The 25,238-nt window shown below is 43.9% G+C and overlaps 1 protein-coding gene and 1 long non-coding RNA gene across 2 annotated transcripts; one reads left to right on the top strand and one right to left on the bottom strand.

Annotated features, from left to right (window-relative positions):
- Window positions 1–3,492: 3,492 nt before the first annotated feature.
- On the top strand, window positions 3,493–4,822 carry LOC110016975. Its single transcript, XR_002292297.2, has 3 exons — window positions 3,493–3,785; window positions 3,858–4,048; window positions 4,145–4,822. It is a non-coding gene; the product is annotated as an uncharacterized LOC110016975 (long non-coding RNA).
- A 3,110-nt stretch (window positions 4,823–7,932) lies between these two features.
- tgs1 (trimethylguanosine synthase 1) lies at window positions 7,933–25,084 on the bottom strand. The gene is made up of 15 exons (XM_020710747.2): window positions 24,785–25,084; window positions 24,221–24,282; window positions 24,005–24,126; window positions 23,845–23,932; window positions 20,976–21,056; window positions 20,388–20,813; window positions 17,621–17,750; window positions 15,283–15,369; window positions 13,452–13,608; window positions 12,417–12,771; window positions 11,952–12,110; window positions 11,628–11,774; window positions 9,810–10,026; window positions 9,498–9,576; window positions 7,933–8,235 (listed from the first exon to the last, which is right to left on the bottom strand). Exons 1-15 carry the CDS (start codon window positions 24,985–24,987, stop codon window positions 8,110–8,112), a joined length of 2,439 nt encoding a protein of 812 aa, XP_020566406.1. The 5' UTR covers window positions 24,988–25,084; the 3' UTR covers window positions 7,933–8,109.
- Window positions 25,085–25,238: the final 154 nt, after the last annotated feature.

Here is a 25,238-nt window from a genome sequence, read left to right as displayed (position 1 = left end):
TATTTACAAAACAGCTTTTTGCAATATTGTTCAAATAGTTTCGACATGTTATTAAATATTTCTGTCTTTAATCTAGTTTTTAACAGATTAAACCTCTTCTTTCAGTTGATTGGGTCAGATGGAGCCCAATTGGAGCCCAACATTTACCTTCAGAAGTTTGAGTTTTCTCATAAATCAGATTAATTTATTCAAACTTTTTAGTAGCAGGGAAGCATTAGATTTTAGTTTTCACCTTTTCAGAGGTTCACTAAAGCCTTGTTTTCACCTGGTCCGGTCCAGTTTAGAATGCTCCAAGCAATTCAGGTGAGTGTTTCCACTCAAAGTTGGACCGTCATGGCGGATGCGGAGTGAAGCTGACAACAACAACGCCGGTCATCCAGCAGCTCATTTTTTTTCTTTTCTTTTGGTTCTTCGTTTCTACAAAACATTTAATGGTGTTTGAGAAAAGATTGTGGTTAGCTAAGAGGAAAACAGCCATTTTATTGGCGCTTTCTTTTGTCATGATGACCTTCAGCCAATCAACGGGCTTCAACAGCAGCTCCCTTCAGTCCGGCCTAATGGGTCGATTTTATAATGGAAACGCTCAAAATATCGGACTGGACCGAACCGTTCTATGGAAATGAGGCTCAATGAACTCCTACATCAAAATCTGTGTGTGGTCAGTCTGACTGAGCGATTCATTTACTCTGTATTTGTGAATCCAAACTCTTTCTGCGCTCTTTCTTCTATCTTTATAGACCCATAATGCCGTGCTGATTCATCGTTACGTCAGCTTTCCTGTCCCGGTGTCACAGTGCAGAAATCTGAGTCAGCACCAGAAAACAAACAGAAGGTAGAAAATTGTGCAGTAGAACCTGCAGTTAAGCTTTGGCTGCTCTGGCTTCTGTTATGCAGAGCGGGATCTCTTGGCTTCCCTTCCTATTACTGGCCACCGTGACCTTGCATGACCTTTAACAGAACTTATTGGAACTACTTATTAGATTTGGAAATCATCCTCATCAAGGCATTTTCCGTCTGTGCCAGGACAACGACTGAAGACCTGTTTTTGAAGAAACCAGCGTTGGTTTGAAACCAAAAGCAGAATCGCGTTGGGCTGCCTCTGCAGGCCGGTTCTCCCTCCACACATAGAAACTCTGAGCCAGGTCTGTGTTTGAACTGTGACCAAGTGCACTCCGAGGAGAAGTTAATCATTAAGACATCACCCCATGTACAGGACAAAAGGCTGAATTGCATCACTTTGTTTTGTAGACTTTTGTGTCAGACTTTTGATGAGGGCGACTCTGCATAACCATGAAGACAACAAAAATAAATGTTCATTTCAACTGATATCAGAAAAAAAGGTTGCCAAACGCGGAATAGTTCAGTTTAGGAGGTTTGAGTTTAATTCAACTTTTAAATGAGTCGGCGTAGATAGCTTTGGTTTATGTTGATGAAGTTCAACGCTATTTCACAACCACACGAGTTTCAAAGTCCTACGCAAAAAATACAGGACAGCCCTTCCAATGAACTTGTGAAAGTGAATAATCATGAATTTTATTGAGTTGAACTGTAAGACGCTTAAAGGGTCTAGTTTCTGCTGCAGTGGCTTAATCTCAGCGGGAAATTACCAGAAAGCCTTTTCTGAGCGGGAAGGATCCAAAGCCAAACCCCTCCTCTTGCTTATCTACATCCAATATTCTGTCAATAAAAGTTATGATCATAGGCCTACTCCATGTCTATGAAGGTCAAGTTCAGTTTGCACAGTACTAATTCAGGTTAACGGTTGGCCAACTGGACTGAGCTTTTGTAAACAAAGATTCCTTAAATGGTCATACCATCGAAGGCCTTTTAGGTTAGCAGGAGGATATTGAACTTGATTCTAGAATATACTGGGAGCCAGTGAAGTGAAACTAACACAGGAGTGATGTGATCTCTTCTGTTAGTTCCTGCTAACAATCTAGCTGTTGCATTCTGAACAAGCTGGAGACTTTGTAATTTACGGTTCTCCACCTTTTTGCCACGATAGTAAACGTGACGCGTCCACAAACCGGAAATAGAACTGCTGCGTACAGCTTGCGTTTCGGTGCAGAGAAACGGATGTCAGACGTGTTACACCTCTGAGAACAGGGGAGAAAGAATCACGCGGGATTTCCTCATGTTTATTGCAGTGCGGAGGAACTCCCCCTGGTGGTGGGTAAAGTCATAACTAATCAATCCCAGAACATTCCTCAAGACATATCAGTCGATAAACAATATCATAAAACCTATTCAAACTGCTGAAAAGCTCATCCATGCATTTGTTAGGCTGGATTACTGTAACTCTTTGCGTGTCCTAAAAGTTCTTTAACCCTTGTGCTACCTATCCTAAGACCCCCCCCCTTACATTGACGTGTTCTCCCTACCATAACAAAGGTGAATAATGGTGGAAAGATTTCATGTAATCCATGGACACCAGTGAAGATCACAAATCATTGAAGAAAAAGGTTCAGAGCACTGTCTAGTGGGTCTAGATGACCCAACTCCCAATGTTTAAGTGCCTAGGATAGCACAAGGGATACACAGCCCAGGGTTTTAAAATAAAAACTTGCTTTGTACTTTTAAAATTAATTGTTATTTTATTTTTTATTTATTTTATTTGATGTGCCCATGGGATGACACACACTAACACCGCAGATAACACCATCAAGTTTAATTTTTGAAGTACAAACACATAACATAACAAGAACTCAGTGGGGAAGGAGCGGACATGGGACCTGATTGCCAAAGTTTTGGATGTTGGGGGCAGCACCAAACACCTATCCTCCAAAAGCCAGTCATGAGTTTACGTAATCCCCTACCAGACACACGCGTGTAAATCCGGGTCTGGTAACCTGTCCAGGTTTTACCCTGCTGGGGTGGACTCCAGCATCCTTCATGACCCTGCAGATAAAGATTGATGGATGGAAGGACGGATGGATGGAAGCATGGATGGACAAGCAGATGGATGGATGCATGGTTGGATGGATAGATGGATGGGTGGATGGATGGATAGAAGAATTGATGAATGGATGCATAGATGGAAAGCTTGCTGGATGGATGGATGGATGGATGGATGGATAAATGGATAAACAGATGGATGGATGGACGGATGCATAGAGAGACGGATTGATGGATGGATGGACGGATGCATAGAGAGACGGATTGATGGATGGATGGACGGATTGATGGTTGGAAGGATGGATGATTGGATGGATGGAGAGATTGATGGACCGTTGGATGGATGAATTAATGGATGGATGGATGCATAGATGGAAGGGTTGATGGATGGATGGATGGATAGATGCATGGTTGGATGGATACATGGATGGATACATGGATGGATGGATAAACAGATGGGCGGATGGATGGATAGATGGATGGAAGAATTGATAGATGGATGGATGGATGGATGGATGGATGGATGGATGGATGGATGGATGGATGGAAAAATGGATGCATAGAAGAAAGGGTTGGTGGATGGATGGATAAATGGATGAATGCATGGATAGATTGAAGCAGGTTTTAGCTCAAACCAGAGGATCTTCCTTCACAGGAGCCTGAGTTTGGTCACAAACTTCTATCTTAGTTCCAGATGCTTCATATGCAAAGTTGAGATCTTTGTTTTCCAACAGTTTTCTAACCAAGAAAGTCCTGAAACTGTGTGTTTGTCACAAAGCTTTCCTTCCAGACGGTGAGTTCCTCTCATTCATGGTTCTTAGCAGCTCCAGACCTTCCTCAGTCCTCTTGCTGGCTCCACATGCTCCAACACAACAAACCTGGACAAACATGTCAGCAGCACAAACCAAAGGTCTCAGTGAATGAATCAAATCATTACAGATGCATGTTTCTGTGTCCTGTAGGAGAGGCGGATCCTGTAAAGGAGTCATGGTGGGAGACGGACTTTGCACCACGACTTCACAAGACGAGGAGAGAAGATGCTGAGATGTTTGGAACCACTCCAGAGGAAACAGAAACCCAAACACAGATGGGCTGCCTCATTCCGGATCTTCTGCAGCTTCAGCAATGACCAAAAATGAGGCAACTTTTACAAGTAAGAACCAACATTTTTCTGTGGAACACGACACCAAGACTCCGTGCTCTTTACAGGAAATGAAAGTTTAAAAAAAATGATTTTGATGTTTTCCAGGAGGCTAAAGATCTGCACCTGTTGGAGTTCCTGAAACCACCACTAGGAGGACGTCTGCAGCTGCCACAGGCAGAAGTTGAGGACACGTCCTTCAGAGAACACGGACTGTGGACGTCCTGTTCAATCCCCATGGCGTCTCCTCAAAGAACAACCAGGATGCTGAGCGAGAAGCAACCCCACGCAGCTCCATGAAGACCCCTTCAGCCCCTCAGGGCCACTTATGTCAAAGCAGGAGGCAGCCATTGTTCCATCAACAGTTCTGAAGAACCTGCTGGATCAGAGGAACCACAACACTGCTGATCTGCTGATCCTCTTTTGGTGCTGAAAAGACGTTTTCGGTTCTGTTTGGTTGCTGTAAACGAGTCTCTAAAAGCTGAAAAATACAGTTTCATGTGAAGTTTTTATTTTTCAATCTTCTGTCCAGCAGAGAGAAAAAAACTGTTTGAACTGGTTTTACTGGAACTAGTTTAAAATTGACTTTTTTTTTCAAAAAATGTGTTTGTGTAACTTTTTTCCGTTTTAGTTTAGTGATGTTAAAACTGCATCTTTGTGTTTCTGCTGTAGGCTTTCAGTGCAGCTTCATCTTCTGCTCTGATTCTTTATTTAAAACTTTATGATGGAACAAATGTTTTAAAAATTTAAAAAAGAAAATGTAAAAACTGCATTCTACTTAATTAGTTGATGTTTAATGTGATCTTGTTGTTACTATAATGTGGTTTTCAGTTTTATTGATATAAAGTGTATTTTTGTTTTGCTTCAACTGTGATCAGTGTTTGCAATTTAAAAAGAGCAGCCATTCCAACAGGTCTTTTATTTTGAAATCCAGCCTTTTACAGACTAGAGGCTTCCTGACTTGCATGAACTGGAATCACATGAAGTAGCTACACAACATATGAACACAATGATGAGCATAGTGGGTCAAAGCGTAGCCTAAACAGCAGATCCACCATTAAAATCTTTGACATTCATTTAACGTTTAATAATAATTACTATCAATTAGCAGATGCATTCACTAGTTTTCATTTCCTTGTGGACTTTCATTCACTTCAGTCATTTTTGTGATGCACTACAGTAAAAAGATGCAATTATTGAAAAGTAAAATATTTAGACTTTATAGCTCACATTCAAAACAGATTATGTTTTTCAAAACAAAATAAAACTTAAAACTTCCTTATGTAAAAATGTTAAAAATGTCTTAAACAAACAAAGTTTAAATTAGCATAAAACAGAAATCTTTAGTTTTTCAAAATAAAATAATACTAAAAGCCAGTCAATGCTAGAAATTGTTGCATACATTTTTAACAGGTTAAACAAACATACATATCTTTTCACAATGAAAATGCCCCCCAATGATGAACAAGAACAAAGGTTTTTTATACTTTCCCCCTTTTTTTGAAGGAGCTTTTGCAAATTGGTACCAATGTGTGAAATGTCTAAAGAAATGTCTGGTTTTAAAATGCCCTGCAGATTCATTTTAATACCACTAGATGGCGACAGCGTCACATTTCTTTTTAGCATTTTATTTTATATAACTTAAAAAGAAATTTTATTCTGTTTTATTTTATCATATGTTACTATTTATTTTTCCTCAGTTAAATGTACTCGTCTTTTTTTAATTAAAGAAAGATTATTATTGAAGCGTATCGCATTTCATTAAAAACAAAGGGTGACCTTTTTGCTCATTTTTCCCCTACTATTCAAAAAGAAAACAAAAAAACGGGTAAAATTCGTTCAAATCTTTTCCGTGATTTTTGTTCTAATATTTTGAAGAACTACAGAAGCAAAGAACTCCAAACAGGTTGGATTCTAACCTCATCTGCTCATGATAACCAGAAGATGAGCTGCAATTAAATGATGAAGAGCCACGTGTGTCCGTGTCACAGACGTGATCCGTTAATGTGCTAGTCACGACATCGAAAATCACCTGTTTTTTTTTTTTTTCTTATTACATAAAAATGTAGTACACAAGAGTGCAATAGGCTCCCGTTGAGTATATATTCAGTATACAATAGTGAAGAATATAACCACCTTTGAACAGATCCAGGGGTTTTACAATCACTCAAACAAACTTGTACAAATTGTCAGAAGTCGGAACTCTAACTCTCCTCTGGTCACCAGCAGGAACCATCTCCAGAGTTCAAACCACACTTCCTGGATGCTGCACACCTGACTCATTCACTCAGTCAACCACAGCATGCTTAAGCACTGCACTGAGCTCAGCTCAGTGCAAAGGATTGTTTGTGCCACTCTGACTTCATTACAGAGCGTTATATCTGGACCTGATCTTCTGACCGTCTTGTCTTCTTGATGATCTCATGCCTGTTATCGACTCCTCCCTGCCTTGCCCTGATTTGGCTTTGTGGACTTTTAGCTGAGCTGATAAACCTGCTGCATTTGGATCCAGCCGTCTGCCTGTTCTTGTGACAACTTCATTGATTCCTGAGATGCTGAACTGCTGATCGTGGAGAAGAGACCTCGTTCCAGAACGGATCTGCAGCAACAAACTTCAGTACAGATGCTCCTGTCTGAGGAGTCAGAGACGTCCAGCCAAGAAACATCTGAAAAGTGGAAGAATGAATTTGGTGAATGACTTTGACTCCAAGAAGTTCAGGAGACATTGAAGAAACTCTCGAAGCGTGACTTAGAGAACCCAAAAGAACTAGGGAACTTCTTTAGGAGGTTTAAAAGTCCAACTCGAACCGGATCATCCAAAAAGGTGGAATATTTCCAGAATAAGCCAAATTTTAAAAAATGTGGCTAAATCTTAATGTTTATTGTTGGCAGCACAAAAAACTAGCTCCCATCTGTTGTCACACATCTGAGTTTGTGAAATATGTTCTCCCCTTAGGACAGAAACCTGGTTTGACCCGTTACCAACCTCTGAGCTGAGAGGCATTAGGTCACCTTTTTAGGCTTTGAGATGACCAGGATTTGAACCCCTGACCTCCTATTTACAGAGGAGACATATTGACTAGGTTACTGAAGTAATGTCATTTCATCAGAGTGTAAAACTGGAAGACGCTTTATTCACATTTGGTCATTTGCTGTTGATAGCTGCGTGGTTATCAAGTTTCATGAAAGCGGGTTGCTGAGGCGCTTCTCAGAGACAACACAGTCTTTGCAAACTCTGCTTTTAGTAGGGGTGTAACAATTTGATTCTTAGCCGATATCAGTTCATGTGTGGATCCAGATCATCTTCATCCAAACTTCCAGCAGTGAGACTCAGACAGAAATTCCTGCCACTGAACAGTGAAGTTTTCCAGATTCTTGGATTTCTTGCAGATCATCAAGTGTGAATGAAATCTGTGTCCAAACAAACAAGACAACTAGAATGAATGTCAAATCCATTCACATGTTAGTTTCCTAAAGTTCAGCCCATATCCAAAGAATCCAAAGGGAACATTCTAGAGAACATTCTAGACACTGGATGGTCACATGACTTTATTCAAAGTCTTTCCACACATTGGACTGGAATGATGGACTGATCCGTGTTGATGACATCACGTGTGTTGTCTGCTGTGATTGGTTGTTTTTACATTATTGTCAAATAAACCTACCCCACCTCAATCCTAATGGTATCTTCCAAAATAAATAATAGATTTATTTCATCTAGAAGTAATATTTTATTGGTTTGGATTGATTTGATTGGATTGCAAGAATAGAAATGGATTCATTAATTCCTTCATTGATTCAGCAAAACAGACGTTTGGGTTTCCTTCATCAGAATTTTCTTGCACAATGAGATCAAGTTTTTAAAATCCGTGAGTCATAAAGATTAACATGATCACTTGAAGAGCATGTTACAGTTATTTATTGGGTCCAGAAAAACAGTATAAAAATACAAGTATATAAAAAGGTGCACACAACATCGACTCTTCAGTAATCAGAAACGTGTTTTTGGGATCATAACGAATAAAGATCAGCCGTCCATACTGATCTAGTGGAGAACGATGACAATGAATCATTCATTTAGGATCCCCACTGTCTAATTTAATTAAGTTGCCAAAGTAAGCAGTGACAGTCTTCAGCTTGTTGTTCAGGAAGTTCTGCTCCACCTCGACCATCCCTCCTGGACCTGCCAGAGAGACCACCTGCAGGGAGGAGGACAGAGAAGATCAATGGCGCTCTAACATGTGACATTGTCTAAAAGCATTAAACGGGGCAGTGAGGATGGTTTTGGTAGCAGCAAACTATCAGAGCTCGTCAAGGGTCAAAGTGGAAGGGGTCTGACAAAAGAAACGTCACTGAAACTCCAAACCTTTTGAGACTTTTAGATAGAAATGGAAATGAAAAAGAAACCAAAGGGAATGGAAACAATTTGGACCATCGCTCTGCTGGTGAAGGCTGTGACAAACACAAACTCCATGCTGTGCTTCCCTTCATCTGTGCTTTCATTATCCACCCTTCCCTCTCCACCGGAACAGTCCCTTCTGCCTTCAGAACTGCAGCTGTAACTCCCATCCTCAGGAAAACCTGGCCTTGACCCAAACAATTTCAACAACCTCCGCCCCATCTTCCCCTTCATCTCCAACATCTTCAAGACAGTAGTCACCGAACAACTTCAGTCCCACCTCAGTCAAAACTCCCTCCATGAAATATTTCAGTCTGGCCATCGCCTGCATCACAGCACAGAAATCACCATTGACCTGCTACTCGCTGCTGACTCTGGACTCCTATCTATCTTCCTCATCCTCAGTGCAGCTTTTGACACTATATCCCACACCGACTCTTCTCCATTGGCATCACACCACCTTTAACTGGTTTAACAGGGGGCAAGGCTTTCAGCTGCTCCGCCCCCAAACTCTGGGACTCTCCTCCACCAGATTTAGGAAACTCTGACTCCCTGTCCCTCATCAAATCCAAACGTAAAACGCGTCTGTTCAGGAAATCTAATTTTCCTCACCATTTCTGTCTCTCACGTCTCTTTTTTATTGTGCTTTACCAGTTTTATTTGTACAGTGGCCTTGAGAGGCCTGAAAGGTGCTTTTTTTAAAAATGTCTAACAAAAAATGTTGTATTGTCGGTGGAAAAATGTCTGAAATAAGTTGAACCATGATCAATACCGCTGGATGCTATCATTTCTCCCATCTTTATTTTTACCCGAGACTGAGCAGAGAAGTTTCAGTGATTCATGACAACAGACTGTAGCAGAATCCAGACGAAGAACAGTGGCTCTCAGGAACCGGACAGGCTCTAAAAAGAGTCATGTCTGCTGACTGAAGAAAGTCACTGCTCCTACTAAACGCTCTGCACTAACCAAGCTCCCATTGGAGGGTGACCACTGTGAGTGACGGCTGGATTTCTAACGGTCCTGATCCTGAAGGATCTCTGGAACTCAAAATACAATACCAACCTGGTCCATGTTGGCGTTCCGAGGCAGGAAGTACACGATGTTATCTGAGATCTGCTTGGCCCGGCTGAAAATTTCAAATGTGGCAAAAGTTACGGAAAAAAATAAATAAATCAGTTTTTCTGTGATTTAAATGACTGAACATTGAAATTCTGAAACATTTCTGCTTTAAAGGCAATAAAAATGGTTTACCACCATTTTATTTCTTCCAAGAGTAAGCCGGTAACCATTGAAACTAATGAATAAAGGTAAACATAAAAAAATAATAAATCCAAATAAACGGCGTAAAGTCCGCCTCCACACTCCAAAGGATATCCATCAGGCTCCATCATGGTGCGAATGTCAAAAACCTCCGCTGTAAGGTAGTTTGGACCGCCCCATGGTGGAGACAGAAAGACCACGTCACCACGGAGACGAGGGGCCAGCTGAAGGAAGTCCCCCTGCAGGAAGTCGATCCGCTGTGCCACGCCGTAAACCTCTGCGTTGTGTCGAGCCAAGTCCAGCTTCACCACGTCGATATCGACCGCCAGGACTGAGAACAAGAGACCGGGGGGGGGGCATATGAACTTACAGCGTACGGTCAGCCTGCCTGCATTTCACATCACCGCTTCGTTTAGACGCTAGCTTACAGCCCCTCACACCCCCAGCCTGACATTAGCAGATTCCAGCTCAGACGAGGAAAATGAAGACGTACATGGATCTACACTATATTACCAAAAGTATTTTGGCATCCAAATGATCCAAATCACTTGGTCTGGCCACAGGTGTATAATACCATGACTCAGACATGCAGACTGTTTTCACAAACGTGTGACAGAATGTTCCGCTCTCAGGAGCTCAGTGAATTCCAGTCTGGAACTGTCACAGGACGCAGCCTGTGCAACAGATCCAGAGGATGCTGAAGCTCAAAGAGGTCACAGACTTTCTGCACAGAGTTACTACAGAGCTCCAAACGTCATGTGACCTTCAGATTAGCCCAAGTCCAGCACACAGAGAGCTTCATGGAATGGGTTTCCATGGTGAGCAGCTGCATCAGAGCCACACATCACCAAGTGCAATGCATAGCGTTTATGCAGTGGTGGAAAGCACGCCACCACTGGACTCTAGAACAGTGGAGACGCCTTCTCTGGAGGGATGGATCACACTGTTACATCTGGCAATTTGATGGACCAGTCTGGGTTTGGAGGTTGCCAGGACAACGGTACATTTCTGACTGCATTGTGCCAAGTGTGAGATTTGGTGGAGGAGGTATTATGGTATGGGCTTGTTTTTCAGGGCTTGGCCCCTTAGTTCCAGTGAAAGGAACTCTGAATGCTTCAGGTTACCAAAACCTTTTGGACAATTCCAAAACTGACCTGAAACTGAGAGCCAGGCCTTCTTCACCAGCATCAGTGGGTGACCTCACCAATTACCTTTTGGAAGAACGGTCCAAAACTCCTGTAAACACTCCTCAACCTTGTGGTGGACCCACATTATATTGAACTCTATGGGTTTGGAATGGGATGGCACTTCAGTTCATGTCAGTCAAGGCAGGTGAGCCAATACTTTTGGTAAAATAGTGTATATTTGTCTTCAAGTGGATGAACCCGAATAGAGCAGAAGGGCTTGTCGTCACATTCACAAGGTTTTTTTTTTAAATGGCATATTTTCCTCTGCTCAGGATTCATAATGATTTAAATAAAGAAATAATCAGAATTACACATGTAAGCTTAATTTTCTGTACAATGTATCCTTCTTCATCAGAAAAACATGTGAAAAACTGAAAACACCATCTTCATCGGAGTGGGTCTCCAAGAGTCTGGATGTCCGTTTTCCAGGGAGACTTTCCTCCACAAACATCTACAGCAGTTTCCCATGTCTGCTTGTTTGTGCACTCTTTTACATCTTTTGTTTGTGTTGTGCAGCGGGCTCCCCCTGATCCAGAGGTGGGCACTGTGGGCCACATTCCTGCACGTCTTCCTTCATACTCTGCTCTGGCATGTTCTGATTGGCTGGACACACCTGAACCAGGTAATCAGCCATGAGTGGGGCAAGAATATCTGGAAATCACGCAGACACACTTGAATTGCCCACCCCTGGATCCAATAGATTTCAGGTTTTTGTGCGGTGCCCCGCCCCCTTCCAGGTGCTTACCTCTTTTGCCAGTGAGAGCGAACTGGATGGTGTTTCCTCCCACGCCACAGAAGGCGTCAATGACCAGCTCTGAGGTGGGGAAGCTGTGCTTCACCCGGAGGGCGATGTGCGCAGCAATCCTCTCTGGAGTCACAGAGAACCAGCCCTCTGAAACAGACCAGAGAAGCGGGTTTAACCAAACAAAAAAAAACTCTGGGTTGCTGGCATGATTGTGTATTGTAGTCTGTGTCCAGAGGAGGGCGCTGTAACAGTCCAGCTGCCATGGCAGCTCTTAAATGCTTCTGTTTATCAGCTCTGGGAAGTGCATGTGACGTGCACACTGACCTCGGTCCAGCCTGATGCCTTCATCAAAGCGGGAAAACAGGCGGTACCGCTGGGCCCAGTACTTGGCCAGTTCTGAGTCTGCTTCCACCTCTGCTGGGATCTGCTGCCACTTCCTGCGCTTACTCCTCTTCTTCGGTTTCTTCACCTTCTCTTTGAGATCTGCACACACAGAGTGACTATGAAGGCCAAAACACTGGAAGCAGCAGCAGCAGTTGTCCTACTAGCATCTACTCAGTGGAAACAGCTGAGCGCAGTTGCAGCCGTAACATCTTCCGCATCAGCTGCACCAGGAGAATCAGCAGCATCAACATCAGCCGCATCAGTAACATCAGCAGAATCAGATGCATCAGCAGAATCAGCAGCATCAACATCAACCGCATCAGTAACATCAGCAGAATCAGATGCACCAGGAGAATCAGCTGCATCAGCAGAATCAGCTGCACCAGGAGAATCAGGCAGCCGTACCTTCAGGAGCATCTGACTGCAGAAAGTGTGGTGTCTGGAGATCCCCCAGCTGTCGTCGGGGAGGCTCCGCCTCCTCTTCCTCCATGTCCCTCTCTGCTGCCTTGGTGCTGAGGCTGATGGGGAATCTGGGCTGCTCGTGCTTTAATGTGGATTCTTCTGAACTGGATCCTGAACTGGAACCGTCTTTTTCAGCACCCTCCTCCTTTTCTCTCCTGGCTCCCCTCATCTCAGTGCTTCTGGACTCCCCGCCTTCGTTTACAGGTGGAGGTTTGGCCGCTGTTGCCCCTCCCTCATCTGTGTGGTCCATCTGGTTTCTCTGCGCCTCCTTCTGGACTTTCTCCAGAAAACTCTGAGCCTGTAAATGAGCAGTCTTTGTTTCAGCATTTGTAAAAGAACACCACCCATGTTCTATCCACTAATAGCCCAAATGTTTAAACGTTTCATTCAGGAAGGCAGCTGCAGTGGAAGGAGACCCGTCTGAAGGTCTAGACCACATGACGACATAGCCAGAAGACATAGTTGGATCTGAACAAACATCAAAACAACAATGTTCTTTATAGAAGGACTGTGGAGTGCAGTGGACTTGTTCTGAACGACTACTGCACCAGTGTACTGTGCGCCAGCTAAAGGTCAAACTGGGTCATCAGCGGAAAAATGAAACCAAGAGTGACAAAAATCTGAGACATAAATTCCTGCAGTTTTGAATTGTCCTTATATTTTGTAATTTAAATTTTTTTTTTCATGAAAATAAATCACAAATGAGATGTGTTGTGAGGTTCTTTATTACATAATTTGTTTCTAAAAGTCTTCTGCTCGTTTCCACAGCAGCTTTGTATAAACTGTCAGTTCGTGGATGGGTCCAGAGAGGTGAGCGGGTGGTCCCATCGTTTCCTGCCATCACCTATCCTCAGTGTTGTAAATGATAAATAGCTTTGGGTCTACTTCATTCATACTCTATGCGAGAATGGAGAAGATCAGAAACCTCCGTCCAGCAGTAACAGCGGACCTCTAACAGTGTCAAACAGGGAGGAGTACCTTTTGAACGGCGCTGCTGCTCTGTGATGGTGTGATGGCTTCACCCGCCTCAGGGAACCTGATGTGCTTGTTGACGCCGCAGACGCTCCTCTTCGTCTTCCTCTGCTTCTTCTGACGCAGAGAACCTGGACCTTTGAAGCTCAACACACTGTCGAACCTGCAGAAGGAACACAGACCCGGCTTCTGCTGTGTGGTCACTGCACGGTTATTCACACATGCATCCATAAGGCAGCCTCACCTGCACTTTCAGGGCTTTTTTACTTAAAGTCTGGCCTGTGGAACAAATGCTGCGTTCAGAATTCCACCGGCCCCCAGGCTCCTGTCACAAAATCAGTAATATGTGTCCCCTATACTTTTTGGTGAGTGGCTGAATTGCATTATAAGCTAGTCTAAGCTTCCTAACCTGTGAAAACAGCTTGCGGTTACTTGACCTGAAGAGCCTTAAGGGCAGGACAAGAAGAACAGATTTATTTGTTTCTGTGATCAAAACCAATGTCAGAATAAGATAACTATTTGTGCTGTTAACCTGTTCACATGGTTTCAATTTAGGAGAATACAGTGAGCCTTCAAAGGACCTATAGCATGCAAGAATAAAGCTAGTTCAATATGTTAAATGCAAGACTATATTTTAAAACCTGAAATGTTAAAAACACTCTTCATCTGAGCTCACTGAGCTGGTTCCAGCCATTTAATTTTTGAGCCTCATCCTTTACCGCCCTCCTGGAGCTATTAGACCTGGGCCCCGCCCTGCATCATCCTCCTGGAACTAACAGGCCCTGAGCCCCGCCCTGCACCATCCTCCTGGAGCTATTAGACCTGGGCCCCGCCCTGCACCATCCTCCTGGAGCTATTAGACCTGGGCCCCGCCCTGCACCATCCTCCTGGAGCTATTAGACCTGGGCCCCGCCCTGCACCATCCTCCTGGAACTAACAGGCCCTGAGCCCCGCCCTGCACCATCCTCCTGGAGCTATTAGACCTGGGCCCCGCCCTGCACCATCCTCCTGGAGCTATTAGACCTGGGCCCCGCCCTGCACCATCCTCCTGGTGCTTTTAGACCTGGGCCCCGCCCTGCACCATCCTCCTGGAGCTATTAGACCTGGGCCCCGCCCTGCACCATCCTCCTGGAGCTATTAGACCTGGGCCCCGCCCTGCACCATCCTCCTGGAGCTATTAGACCTGGGCCCTGCCCTGCACCATCCTCCTGGAGCTATTAGACCTGGGCCCCGCCCTGCACCATCCTCCTGGTGCTTTTAGACCTGGGCCCCGCCCTGCACCATCCTCCTGGAGCTATTAGACCTGGGCCCCGCCCTGCACCATCGTCCTGGAGCTATTAGACCTGGGCCCCGCCCTGCACCATCCTCCTGGAGCTATTAGACCTGGGCCTCATCCTGCATCATCTGCCTGGAGCAAATTGGCCTGAGTCTGTTAGCTTTGTCCTGCTTCATCCTTCTGGAGCTAACAGAGCTAGATGTGAGTCAGCAACAACTTAAGGCCAACCTAAGGTTAAGGCCAGAGCTCTGTACTGATCATCATCTCGAGTGCTTTCTATAAAAAAGGTTCAATAACTGCGATTTTGAAATCAATTTTGGAGTTTTGAGAGAAAAAAGTAAAATTTCAGGCACTTTTTGTGGGGGGGCTTTTATTGATGTTGGGGCTGACAGGTCCTGCTTACAAGTAGCATTGTCTCATTTGTAAACTGACTGTTGTCTCTGGAACCATGTTTGGAGGGGGAAGGGTGCTGCTGGGGGCTCCTTCAGAGTCCTGCTGCTCATGGGTGTGCTTTTTCTCCGTGACGAGCATAAAAGAGGGAATTAAAGAGAGCGGACTCACGTCAGGCCCGGGTCGTGTCGGAGTCCGAGCTCGGTCCAGGCTTCCTGGGGGGTGAGCTGCGGGAACTCCTCCTCGTCCTGCTCGTGGCTACAAACACAGACATGGCGTGTTGACAGGCTGGGACAGAAAGCGCCCACAGGTCCAGTTGAACCAGATGAGCAGCTGCCGTTATAAAACTTTGGTCCGGTCTTTGTGACATGACCTCTAATTTTCTGAAGTTATTGAAGCTAAACTCATATCAATGCGCTTTCCACATGTTATTGATCATTATTGATCCTATTGATAACTAAAACAAGGAAATGGGGACTTTCTTTTGGTAATGGTGAGGGATCACATGGAAGCCTATTGCATTACATTAAAATAAAATGGTTTTTGTGTGTATTAAAAGAAAAAAATATGAAAACAAACAAAGAGACTAGAGCTGCACGATAGGAGGAAAACTCACGATATGCAATATTAGTAATCAATATTGCGACGACGATATATATTGCGATTTACGAACACATAGCAAAACAACCAAATACAACATTTCTATTTCACTGCAATTTAATTGAAATAAGAGTCAACATAACTTTATACTCGAAATGACCCTCGTCTACATAGAACAGCTAACATAAAAGGGCTCCATCTGATCTGATGCATAAAGGGATTTATTTTGATTCGCTAAATACTTCAAGCTGCCATAAGATTGTTTTAGCACATTTAAAGTAACCATTTATTTTTGCCATCCATTGCGATATGCACACTGCACAGCTTAATATCGCGATATCGATAAATTTGCGAATCATTGTGAAGGCCTAAATGAAACAAACAAAAAGCCGGGTGATCTTTATTGAAATATTTTCCGCGATTTTCTTTCTGATAATTTCAAGAACTACAGAAGCAAAGAACTCGTCATGTGTTCATGAAAACTAGAAGATGAGCTGCAATTAAATGATGAAGAGCCACAAAGTGTCCGTGTCACAGACATGATCCGTTTAGTTTTTGTTCGTCACAACATCACCCGTCTGTTCTATTCTTCCTACTTTATCCACAAACATTACAGAACACAACGTTGGGAACGTATTAAATATTGACCAGCCTCTGGATTTAGAGGTTTGAAGGTGATACCCAGCTGTAATGTTTGGTCTTATTTTGGGCAACTAAATAAGTTTAGCTTTAAATTCCTATACAGTGTTTGGGGAGGACCTGACTTCTTTACCTTCATGTAGTTTTAAAAAAAATCCAAAGTACAAAATGACAAAACTAAACACAGCTTTAGTGCCTTTGTAAGCATCAGCGCTTCAAGCAAAACCAATAGACATCTTGTATAATCTTTTATGAATAAATACCTTTACTAAATTTATCAGAAACCACACAGAAAGTCTGTCTGAGTGCAGCAGAAAGAAACAAAAAAGCAAAAACAAACAAACATGAATATACTTTTAGTTTAAAACCTCAACCAAAATGTAAAAGCTGCTCCCTTCTGCCACCAGCCTCTAGTGGTCTTTTCATGAACTGCACTATTTAATGCTTCCCGGTTTGCATCAACTGCAGGAACCGAAGGTTGGCGATTGGCGACTAAAGTGAGAGTTTGTAAGCTCCGCCCATTTGCCAAATCATAAGCTTAATATGCAGAAAACTGAGCTCTAATAAAACCAAAACACTATGCAAGTTGAAAAGGCATTGCAGTAAAATAATGTTTCTAGTCTGGTCCCTAAAACAAGTCAAAACCCTGATTTATTGAATAAAATGATCCCATAATGACAGAGTTATTGTCTGAAGATTCATGAGTTCAAACTTTGTTAACAACTTTACTAAAGAGCTGCACTACTATCACGTGATCAGGGTTGGTTTTTACCCCAATTGTTTTCCAGGTAAAAATAAAAAGAAACTTTTGGGATTCTTTTCTGTGTTATTTAGAAAGACAGCCTAACTGACTCCTGGACAGTTTCTGATATTGGTCTCCTGTGTCTCTGCAAACATATTTGGTGTTTGAATTGTCCCAGAGGAGCTTTTTCTGTAGCGAATATTCCATCATGTGGACAGCTCTGTCTCTAGCCGCATGACTGGAGGGACCTGAACATGTGATTCAGGTTTCTTCACAGGCTGCATCTGCCAGGACAGTCTATCGAGTCTATCGACTCTCCTGGCAGATCTGGACATGAGCGAAACACTAACACTAACGGCTGCGCCTGAAAAAGGACTGAGAAGGAAAAAAACACTTCTTCCTTATTATTCCTTATTCTTATCAGTATTTTTTATCCGACACTGCTGCTACTCCCAGATTTTGATCGATTCTTGATGTACATCCGTGTCCGTTACATCCCTACTTAGCAGCACAACAGAGAATACTCACCTGCGCTTCACTTTGGTCTGTCGCCTGGGGTTTTCATCATCTTCGTCCTCATCATCGTCGTCATCTCTTTGCGAAATCGGCTTTCTGGAGTCATGATGTCCGTTAGAGGAGCCAGAGTTCTGCTGACAGACTGAGATCAAACCAAAGGCATGAGGCGATGATCTGACACGGCCCTGATTCTGTTTTCATTCAACAAACCACACGTTCATTTTAACACAATTTGAATTAAAAAAAAGGACTTTTTAAATCTAATTTCCATTAAAAACCATTTCTATTCAGAGAAACCTTTTAAAGTAAAAAAAGTTGTGAATTTTTATGATGAAGAAAAGCAAAAGAATTCCTCATTAACTGATGGAAATGAAACAATACAGCTTTGACAGAGAACCGATCTAGTATTTGATGAACTGATGTTTTAAGTACGACTTTTACCTCACCCTCAATATTTATCATTAATGTATTCACTTTTATTATTAAAGACACTGTTGAAAACATCACTAAATAACAAAGAGCCGGTCCTAAAGACGCCGCCCGGCCGGCCTCTTTACTTTTCCCCATTGTGGGAAAAGTTCTGCGACATGAGAAAGCAGATCTGTCTTCATCCAAACGGGTTAGGAGATCCAGGACGCCTGCAGTCAAGTGTTACAGGAACATAGAAGGAGATAGAAAAGATGACGCTGAAAGAGGTAAAACACGCTCAGGTCTTAATGAAAACTGTGGACAGTGAGTCACGCTTCGGACAGAAAAGGTCCCGCTGTGGGTCACGGACACATCTGCTGAATATTTAATTTTATTTATATATTTTATATATTTATTTTATATATTTATTTCCAGCTATGAAAAAAAATTCACTTACGTTTTTGTTTTTTAAGTAGATACTAAGTTGAAGGGCCTTTAGCATGCTGTTCTTAGGCCTTTCAGAGTAAACTACATCCATAAATATGATAATAAATCACCTTTGGAACAATAAAAATGCTTTTTTAAATGTCTTTCAAACATTTTTTAAAATAAAATATGAGTTATTTTTGCAGCTCAGTTCCCAACCCGGAATTAAGACGACTCGATTTCTGAGGCTCCGCCTTTCTCTCTGTGTGGGTTACGCCCATTTCATGTTGTCAACCTACAGCCGAAAACAAACAACATCCGAACTTTTACAAAGAAAGATGTGCATATTGTTCATATAAAAGGAAAGCATTTAGCCGATGACCGCTAGCTCCACGGAGAAAGTGGGCGTGTGTTTTAGTCTGGGGGCGGGGCTGACAGCGCAGACTCTTCCTGGAAGGGGCGGTTCCTCACTTTGTGATGTCACAGTGTAAGGCAGTGTTTTTCAACCAGTGTGCCGTGGGAGATGGTCAAATGTGCCGTGGGAAATTGCCCTCATTAAGTGATCTAAAAACATTTTCCATCTCCAGGATTTCAGCTCTTTGTTCATCCAAACAGGTCCTGATAAAACACTGAGGAGTTAGGAATATGAAAGATAGTAAAATACTTTTTCTTTGCGTTTATTTTATTTTATTAAAGACATTTTGATAAGAATGACGTTACCACGATTCAGCTGCAGCTCCGGCTGTATTTTGGAAAAGTCCCGCCCCTTTAACTGTCTCCACCAATCATTCTTGAAGGCTTAATCACATGTCATCAGTCTGACCAATCAGAAGTGGTTAAAGTCTTCACTTCCTTGTCCCGATTTAGTTCGTAAAGTCGCTCAGTTCTAACAAAACTACCAGCTAAAGCTCGTCTTTTGCGCTGTAGCTTTCCACATAATCTGGTGTCAGACCGTGGAACAAGTGAACAAAACAATGAAGCTCCGAAAACCGATCTTCGGCCGTTTTATGCACTACATCTCCCATGATGCATTGGGTTATGAGAGTGACAGCGCACAAGGAGATCTGTTGTTAAACGTCTTGAAACCAACGAACACACTTCAAACTGTTTTTAAATCTTCTAACTTAACTTTTATTGCATCTTTTAGAAAAAAACAGCTGCAGTTTCCAGCTTTTTCTGCAACAATTATCTCAAAAATGCATGTGAGACTGTGGAGGGGCTGTAGATCAATACAGACTATGAGTTTCTCCTTTTTTTTTTTTTTCTTGGATGCTGGTGTGCCGCGGGATTTTTTTTAAGGTTAAAGTGTGCCGTGGATCAGAAAAGGTTGAAAAACACTGGTGTAAGGAACCAACCGTTTCCATGGATTTGGAGGGGCTGGTGCTCAGAGAGCAGGTTTTCAGAGGATTACTCAGATAAAATTTAACTTTTGGGTCGTCTATGTGAGAAATGAACATAATAATACACTTAAAACCTCAAAAGGTGGATTTTTTTTAGGCCCTTTGATTTTGAGGCAGAAGTGGTTTGATGAATATTTGCATCAATAGGCATCAAGAGCTGAAAAATTATCAGCAGAGAAACGGAAAAATTTAAATCTGGTAACAAACATTTGAGACTGAAAACGAGGATTTGAACAGAGTGAAAACAGCAGGGGGCTTTGTTTTCTTTAGAAAAGGGCATCTCCTCAGTGGCCTTAAGGTAGAGTGTCTCCCCTGAGACTGGAAGGTGAGTTCAGATCCAAAGACTCTAAAATGCCTACCCCATTGGCACTCAACATTAAAGGGTTGGATCGGGGGGGGGTTAAACCGGCAAATGGCTCCCACTGGGCAGCTGTGTCTGCAGCTCACCGCTCCCCCAGGGGGAGGGGTCACATGTGTAGAAAAGGTCACACAGCCAAGTTTGTGACAGCTAATGGGACATGAAATTGGTCAGGTGATGCACATACCTGTTTGTTCAGCTGTGTGCTGCTGTGGAGGGCCAGCTGGTCTCTGCTCATCACCCCCACCGTCACTGGGGCGCTCAGATCCACCAAGCTCCGCCTCCAGCTGCTGGCCGCCTCCCTCACCTTCCCTGCTCGCCTCCTGGTCTGCCGCGAAGGTGCAGCTGCCCTCCAACAGAGTGCTCAGCTCCTCCTCCTGCCGGTTTTCCGTCTCAGCAGCTGCCTCTCCTCCACCGCCGTTCCCGTCCATAGTCCAACCCTGCGAGGCCCAGTAGGAGAATCTCTCCCAGTACGAGCAGTAGATCTCTGAAGCGTGCTCGTCCCACATGGACCTCATTTCTGGATCATCCCACGGAGCACCGGCCGTTCCCTCAGCGCCTTCCGGATGTTTCTCCGACCAGCCGGTCCACAGCAGAGCTTCTCCATGCTGAGCTTCAGAGGACGACAACGGAGAAGGAGAGGTCACGTAAGGCGATGACGGCTCTCTAACGCCACATGCACACGAGTTGGACAGAAAGGTCAACATCAATCTGCGTCTTTTTGCTTTTAAAATTCCAAATATGGAATGATCGTGACTTTTAACTCCGCCCTCACCCCAGTAAGAATTCCAGCCATCACCCTGATGCTCTTCATCGCCATCTGCTCCATGGCAGCCATCCTCTTCTTTTCCTCCATCTGAAACAAAAATCACATCAACCAATCCCAAATCTACATAGATGTTATGAGGAGCTGCTGCAGCTCAAAGCAGGACCAAAGCAGCTTTTGTGACAGCCTCCTCCGGGATGCTCAGTCAGTATGAGATTTAGACTGGAAAGCTTGGCTGAAGTGAACGGTACCTGCAGGCGTGGAGTGGGTGCGTGAACAAACCCACTCCACCTGTTTATGTGTTGCTGCCTGCATCTACGTGCACTTCCTTCATATAAAACACCCGTTGGAGTGTCAAGATGTAGATTATGAATCTGATTTACACAAATTTCAGGAGCTGTTTGGGTGATTTATGCAGGAGGGGGCGGGGCATAAGAGGATACCTGCGCTTCAGTCTGTACAGGTCTGATGCTAAGTTCACACCAGGCACGTGACACCAGTTTGCACATTCTTGAACGCGCAGTTAGCCTATGGCGTTCCCACTAGACCAGGGGTGGGCCAACTGCGGCCCACAGGCTGGATCCGGCCCCCATCCATGTTTGGTCCGGCCCACTGAACAACATCAGAGACCCGTGTTTTTGTTTTTTTAATCTGGCCACACGATCAAGACGTGACATGTGCAGTCTGTGCTCCAACCTGAAACCCTCTAAAATCTCTGTCAAACAGAACAGAAGACAGTCTTTCATGTCTATGTCGCAGTTCATCTTTCCCACTTTAGCTCATTCTTTTAGAGTGATCATGCTATTTTTTTATACAGCGCACCCTGTTCTGTGCCCTAATTGGCTGGAGACCCTGTCAATCAATCTCCTCAGCCCGTGCCGTGTCTCCTGTACAGAAACGCGGAGCTCTTCGGATCAGAAATCAGTGATCGATCAGATCTTTGTTTTCATTCTAAGATCCTGGACCTAATTTCTATGAAGGTTTGAGAATTTAAACAAGAGAAAAGGTGAAAATGTTCATGTCTGTCTGAGAAAGGTGGTTTGTAGAGTGTAGGGAGGAGTTTTACTGCCATAAACGTCTGTAATCATTCTCCGTGGATTTCACCGATCACGGTTATTTTTAGAACGTAACTCCTGCAATAAAAGTGGGAACTCTGTACTGGTGAAAAGCTAACGCAGAAATATGCGTAGCTGCAGCAGAAGACAGAGAAATTCGCTTTTTTTATTATTGCTGGATGAGAAACAGATGCACAGAACACAGCACAGCTGCGCAAACTGTGAGACGCGTGAGGAGCTGCAGCCCTTAAAGTCTTTATTAGGATTATGACTGGAGAGGATCCACTACTTATGTTTTTGTGTGTGTGTGTGTGTTTTTAATGTATCATGCCCCCATTTAATGCCCCCATGGAGCGCTAGACGTTTTTTTGCCTCGACTTTGATGTCCGACCATTTCTTTTTTATTTCGGCCACGGTCCGAGGTTGTCAGGCTACAGCTTACAGCGTCTGCCGCCGTCTGCCGCTCACGTGCCTTTACGGCATTAGTAATGCCCACACTGTGCCCTCCAAACAACATTTTCTCCTCTTTTCCACCTCGCCAATGATAACTTCTACTTCACATTGAGTGAAGTTACGTTTTTTTGATTTCCTCTCCGTGTTTGGCATGGTTTCCCAATCAATGAATATTCATTTGTGGGCGTTTCACGGACTATTTATGGGCAACTATGGGCGTGTCATGAAGCCGCAAAAGCTGCGCTGCATTTAGAATTGGTTGTGATTTATTAAGGGAAAGATGCGTAGGATGTGCGTGCACACGGTTTTATAAATCCGAATATTTCTGTGCGTACGCACGTCCTATGTTTCATCCGTACGCCACTTCTGACGCAAATCCTACGCAAAGTTTTATAAATGAGGCCCCTGGTCCGGCCTTTCTATCAAATTTTAGAACCCGATGTGGCCCACGAGTTAAAATAATTGCCCACCCCTGCAATAGACTGTCACTACCTGACTCTAGTGCTTGTCTGTCACCTACAGTCAGAAGAGGCTTGGTGTGAAATGTGAACATCTCGCTCCAGACTTCTTCCTTCACAGCTGTATTCCAATAAATGAAAGACTTGGTCTTTAGTCTTTTTGTTTTAATCACCCGAATTATGGGTTGTCCCCAAGTTCCCCCGCCGTATCCTATCACGTGACCGAGAAGTGCGCCTTTACATAGACGGATGGAACAGAGAATCGGGAAATTTTTCAAAATAAAACGTCTTTCAGATTCCGAAATAAATAAAACAGATGTCATGTAAGTCGTTTATTCTTTCTGTGCGGCCCGGTACCGGTCCGTGGCCCGGGGGTTGGGGACCGCTCCATTGTTTTCCTGTTTCTCTTGATTTCTTTCTTTATTATAGTATCTTCTGCCATTTTTGCCACTTAATGTTCAGCTCTTTCTGTTTTATCCACCTATGATTTTTGGTCCTTCAGAACCTTGAACTTTTCAAGATATTCCAGGATTTCCAGGACTTTTGCCTCTATTGAAATACATTGGGAATCCTTGAAAACCTTTGCTTCTTTCTGTGGTGCAGAAGCTCGCTGGTTCGATACCCGGCACTGGCATTTTTCACAAAAATATCTTTTTTATCATTGTGCTGTTTTCACTTTGTTTATTATAAACTTTGATCGTATATTTATTTCATTTATTTGTTTGTTTCTTGCCAATTATTACTCTTTAAGTTTCATTTTCATTCAGAAATACAGCATTAAACCCTGCATGTTCTTCTGGAAATGCAGCTCCTTCTACTTGGAGTCAGTTTGAGCCTCATTGTTCTTTTCATCCAAACTGTGGAGAAAGTAAAAGAGTTTGGCACCAAAGCACTAAAGTAACTCGTCCAAACCTGTTTCAGTTGTTTCATCTTCCTCCTCCTCCTCCTCCTCCTCCTCCTCCTCCTCAAAAGGTTCTGGCCTCCTGTGGATGTTCCTCTTCTGGGAACAGAAAGCTGAAGTTCACATGGCTGGATGAAGAAAGAGGAGGCGGCACCATAGAGTAACACTTACCGTCCTCTTATAGTCAGACGTGCTGGCAAACGTCAGAGGCAGACCCATGGATGCCATCAGCTGCGTCTCCTCATCTATGGCCTCCTCATCCTCCTCCTTCTCCTCCTCCTCCTCATCAGGTACTTTCATTTGAAGAGAACACATAAAAAATCATCAGAGTTTCTTCTGGTTGCATCAGACTGCACACCTCCATGAGAAAGTTGAAGAACACCATACCTGGGCCTTCAGCGTCTGCGGGCCAGGATGTTCTCATCTCTGAACGATACAGCTCCCTGTCCCTGTTCAGAGGAGGAGACGGTGAAGAGGAGGGACTCTAGATCCATGGTGTGGTCAATCGCACTTTATCAAAGGTGAAGAACCTGATGAAAGCGCCTGCCGCCTTCATTACCTGCTGAGGTGCGACCCCAAAGCTTCAAAACACAGCAGTGATGAAGGGGGGCAGTAAACACGGTGTATAAGAGGAGGGGTTAAGGGGCCCAGCCCACAGCAGCTATTGCTCAACAGCACCAAGGAAGAGAAAATCCTCCTATTTAAAGGGCAAGTTCATTTCAATAGAACTGCAGAGAACAGGCTGCCCTCACATCTGGGACCACGTGACCAAAACAACCCAACAAGCAGCAGCCTGTTTAGCAGCAGAACACCTGCAGAGCCTGGATCTTCCTGCTGAAGCTCTCGGAATAATCACGTCGAGCATCAGCCATTATTATGGCAGAAGAACTGCGGCTCCAGGAAACACCGAGGAGGACAAGCGCACAGCCCAACGACAAACGGGAGACTCACCGCACGAAGGCCCGTGAGCAGCGGCAGTGGACCGGTTGCAGCGAGCCCGCGGGCCGCTTCCAGCTCAGAACCATGTCCGCCAGTAGCGTCACGCGGCCCGGCTCCAACATCATCATTGCAGCGCTGGAGACGACTTCACGCGGGACACACGCACATCCAAGCCCATCTACAGGAAGAACAACAACACTGCTTCCGCCTGACATTTCAAAACAAAAGCTTACATTTTAGAGACTGAGGAGACACCCGGACTTACAGCCCAACAATTTAACCTTTATTTACCCAGGAAATGTCCCATTGAGATTTAAAAAAATCATTTTCAAGGGAGCCATGGCTTGGGGGAGACAATAAATTACATTTACAATAAAAATGTAAACATTTAAAACGAGAAAGAGGACAAGGGGCTTTTATTTTGATGCGTGTTTTCGGAAAGCGGAAGTCATCCGGCGGAAAGGGG

This window comes from Oryzias latipes, chromosome 17 (assembly GCF_002234675.1).
Source record: "Oryzias latipes chromosome 17, ASM223467v1".
Taxonomy (NCBI): domain Eukaryota; kingdom Metazoa; phylum Chordata; class Actinopteri; order Beloniformes; family Adrianichthyidae; genus Oryzias; species Oryzias latipes.
Note: the sequence above shows the minus strand (reverse complement) of the source record. Positions and strands in the feature narration are given on the sequence as shown.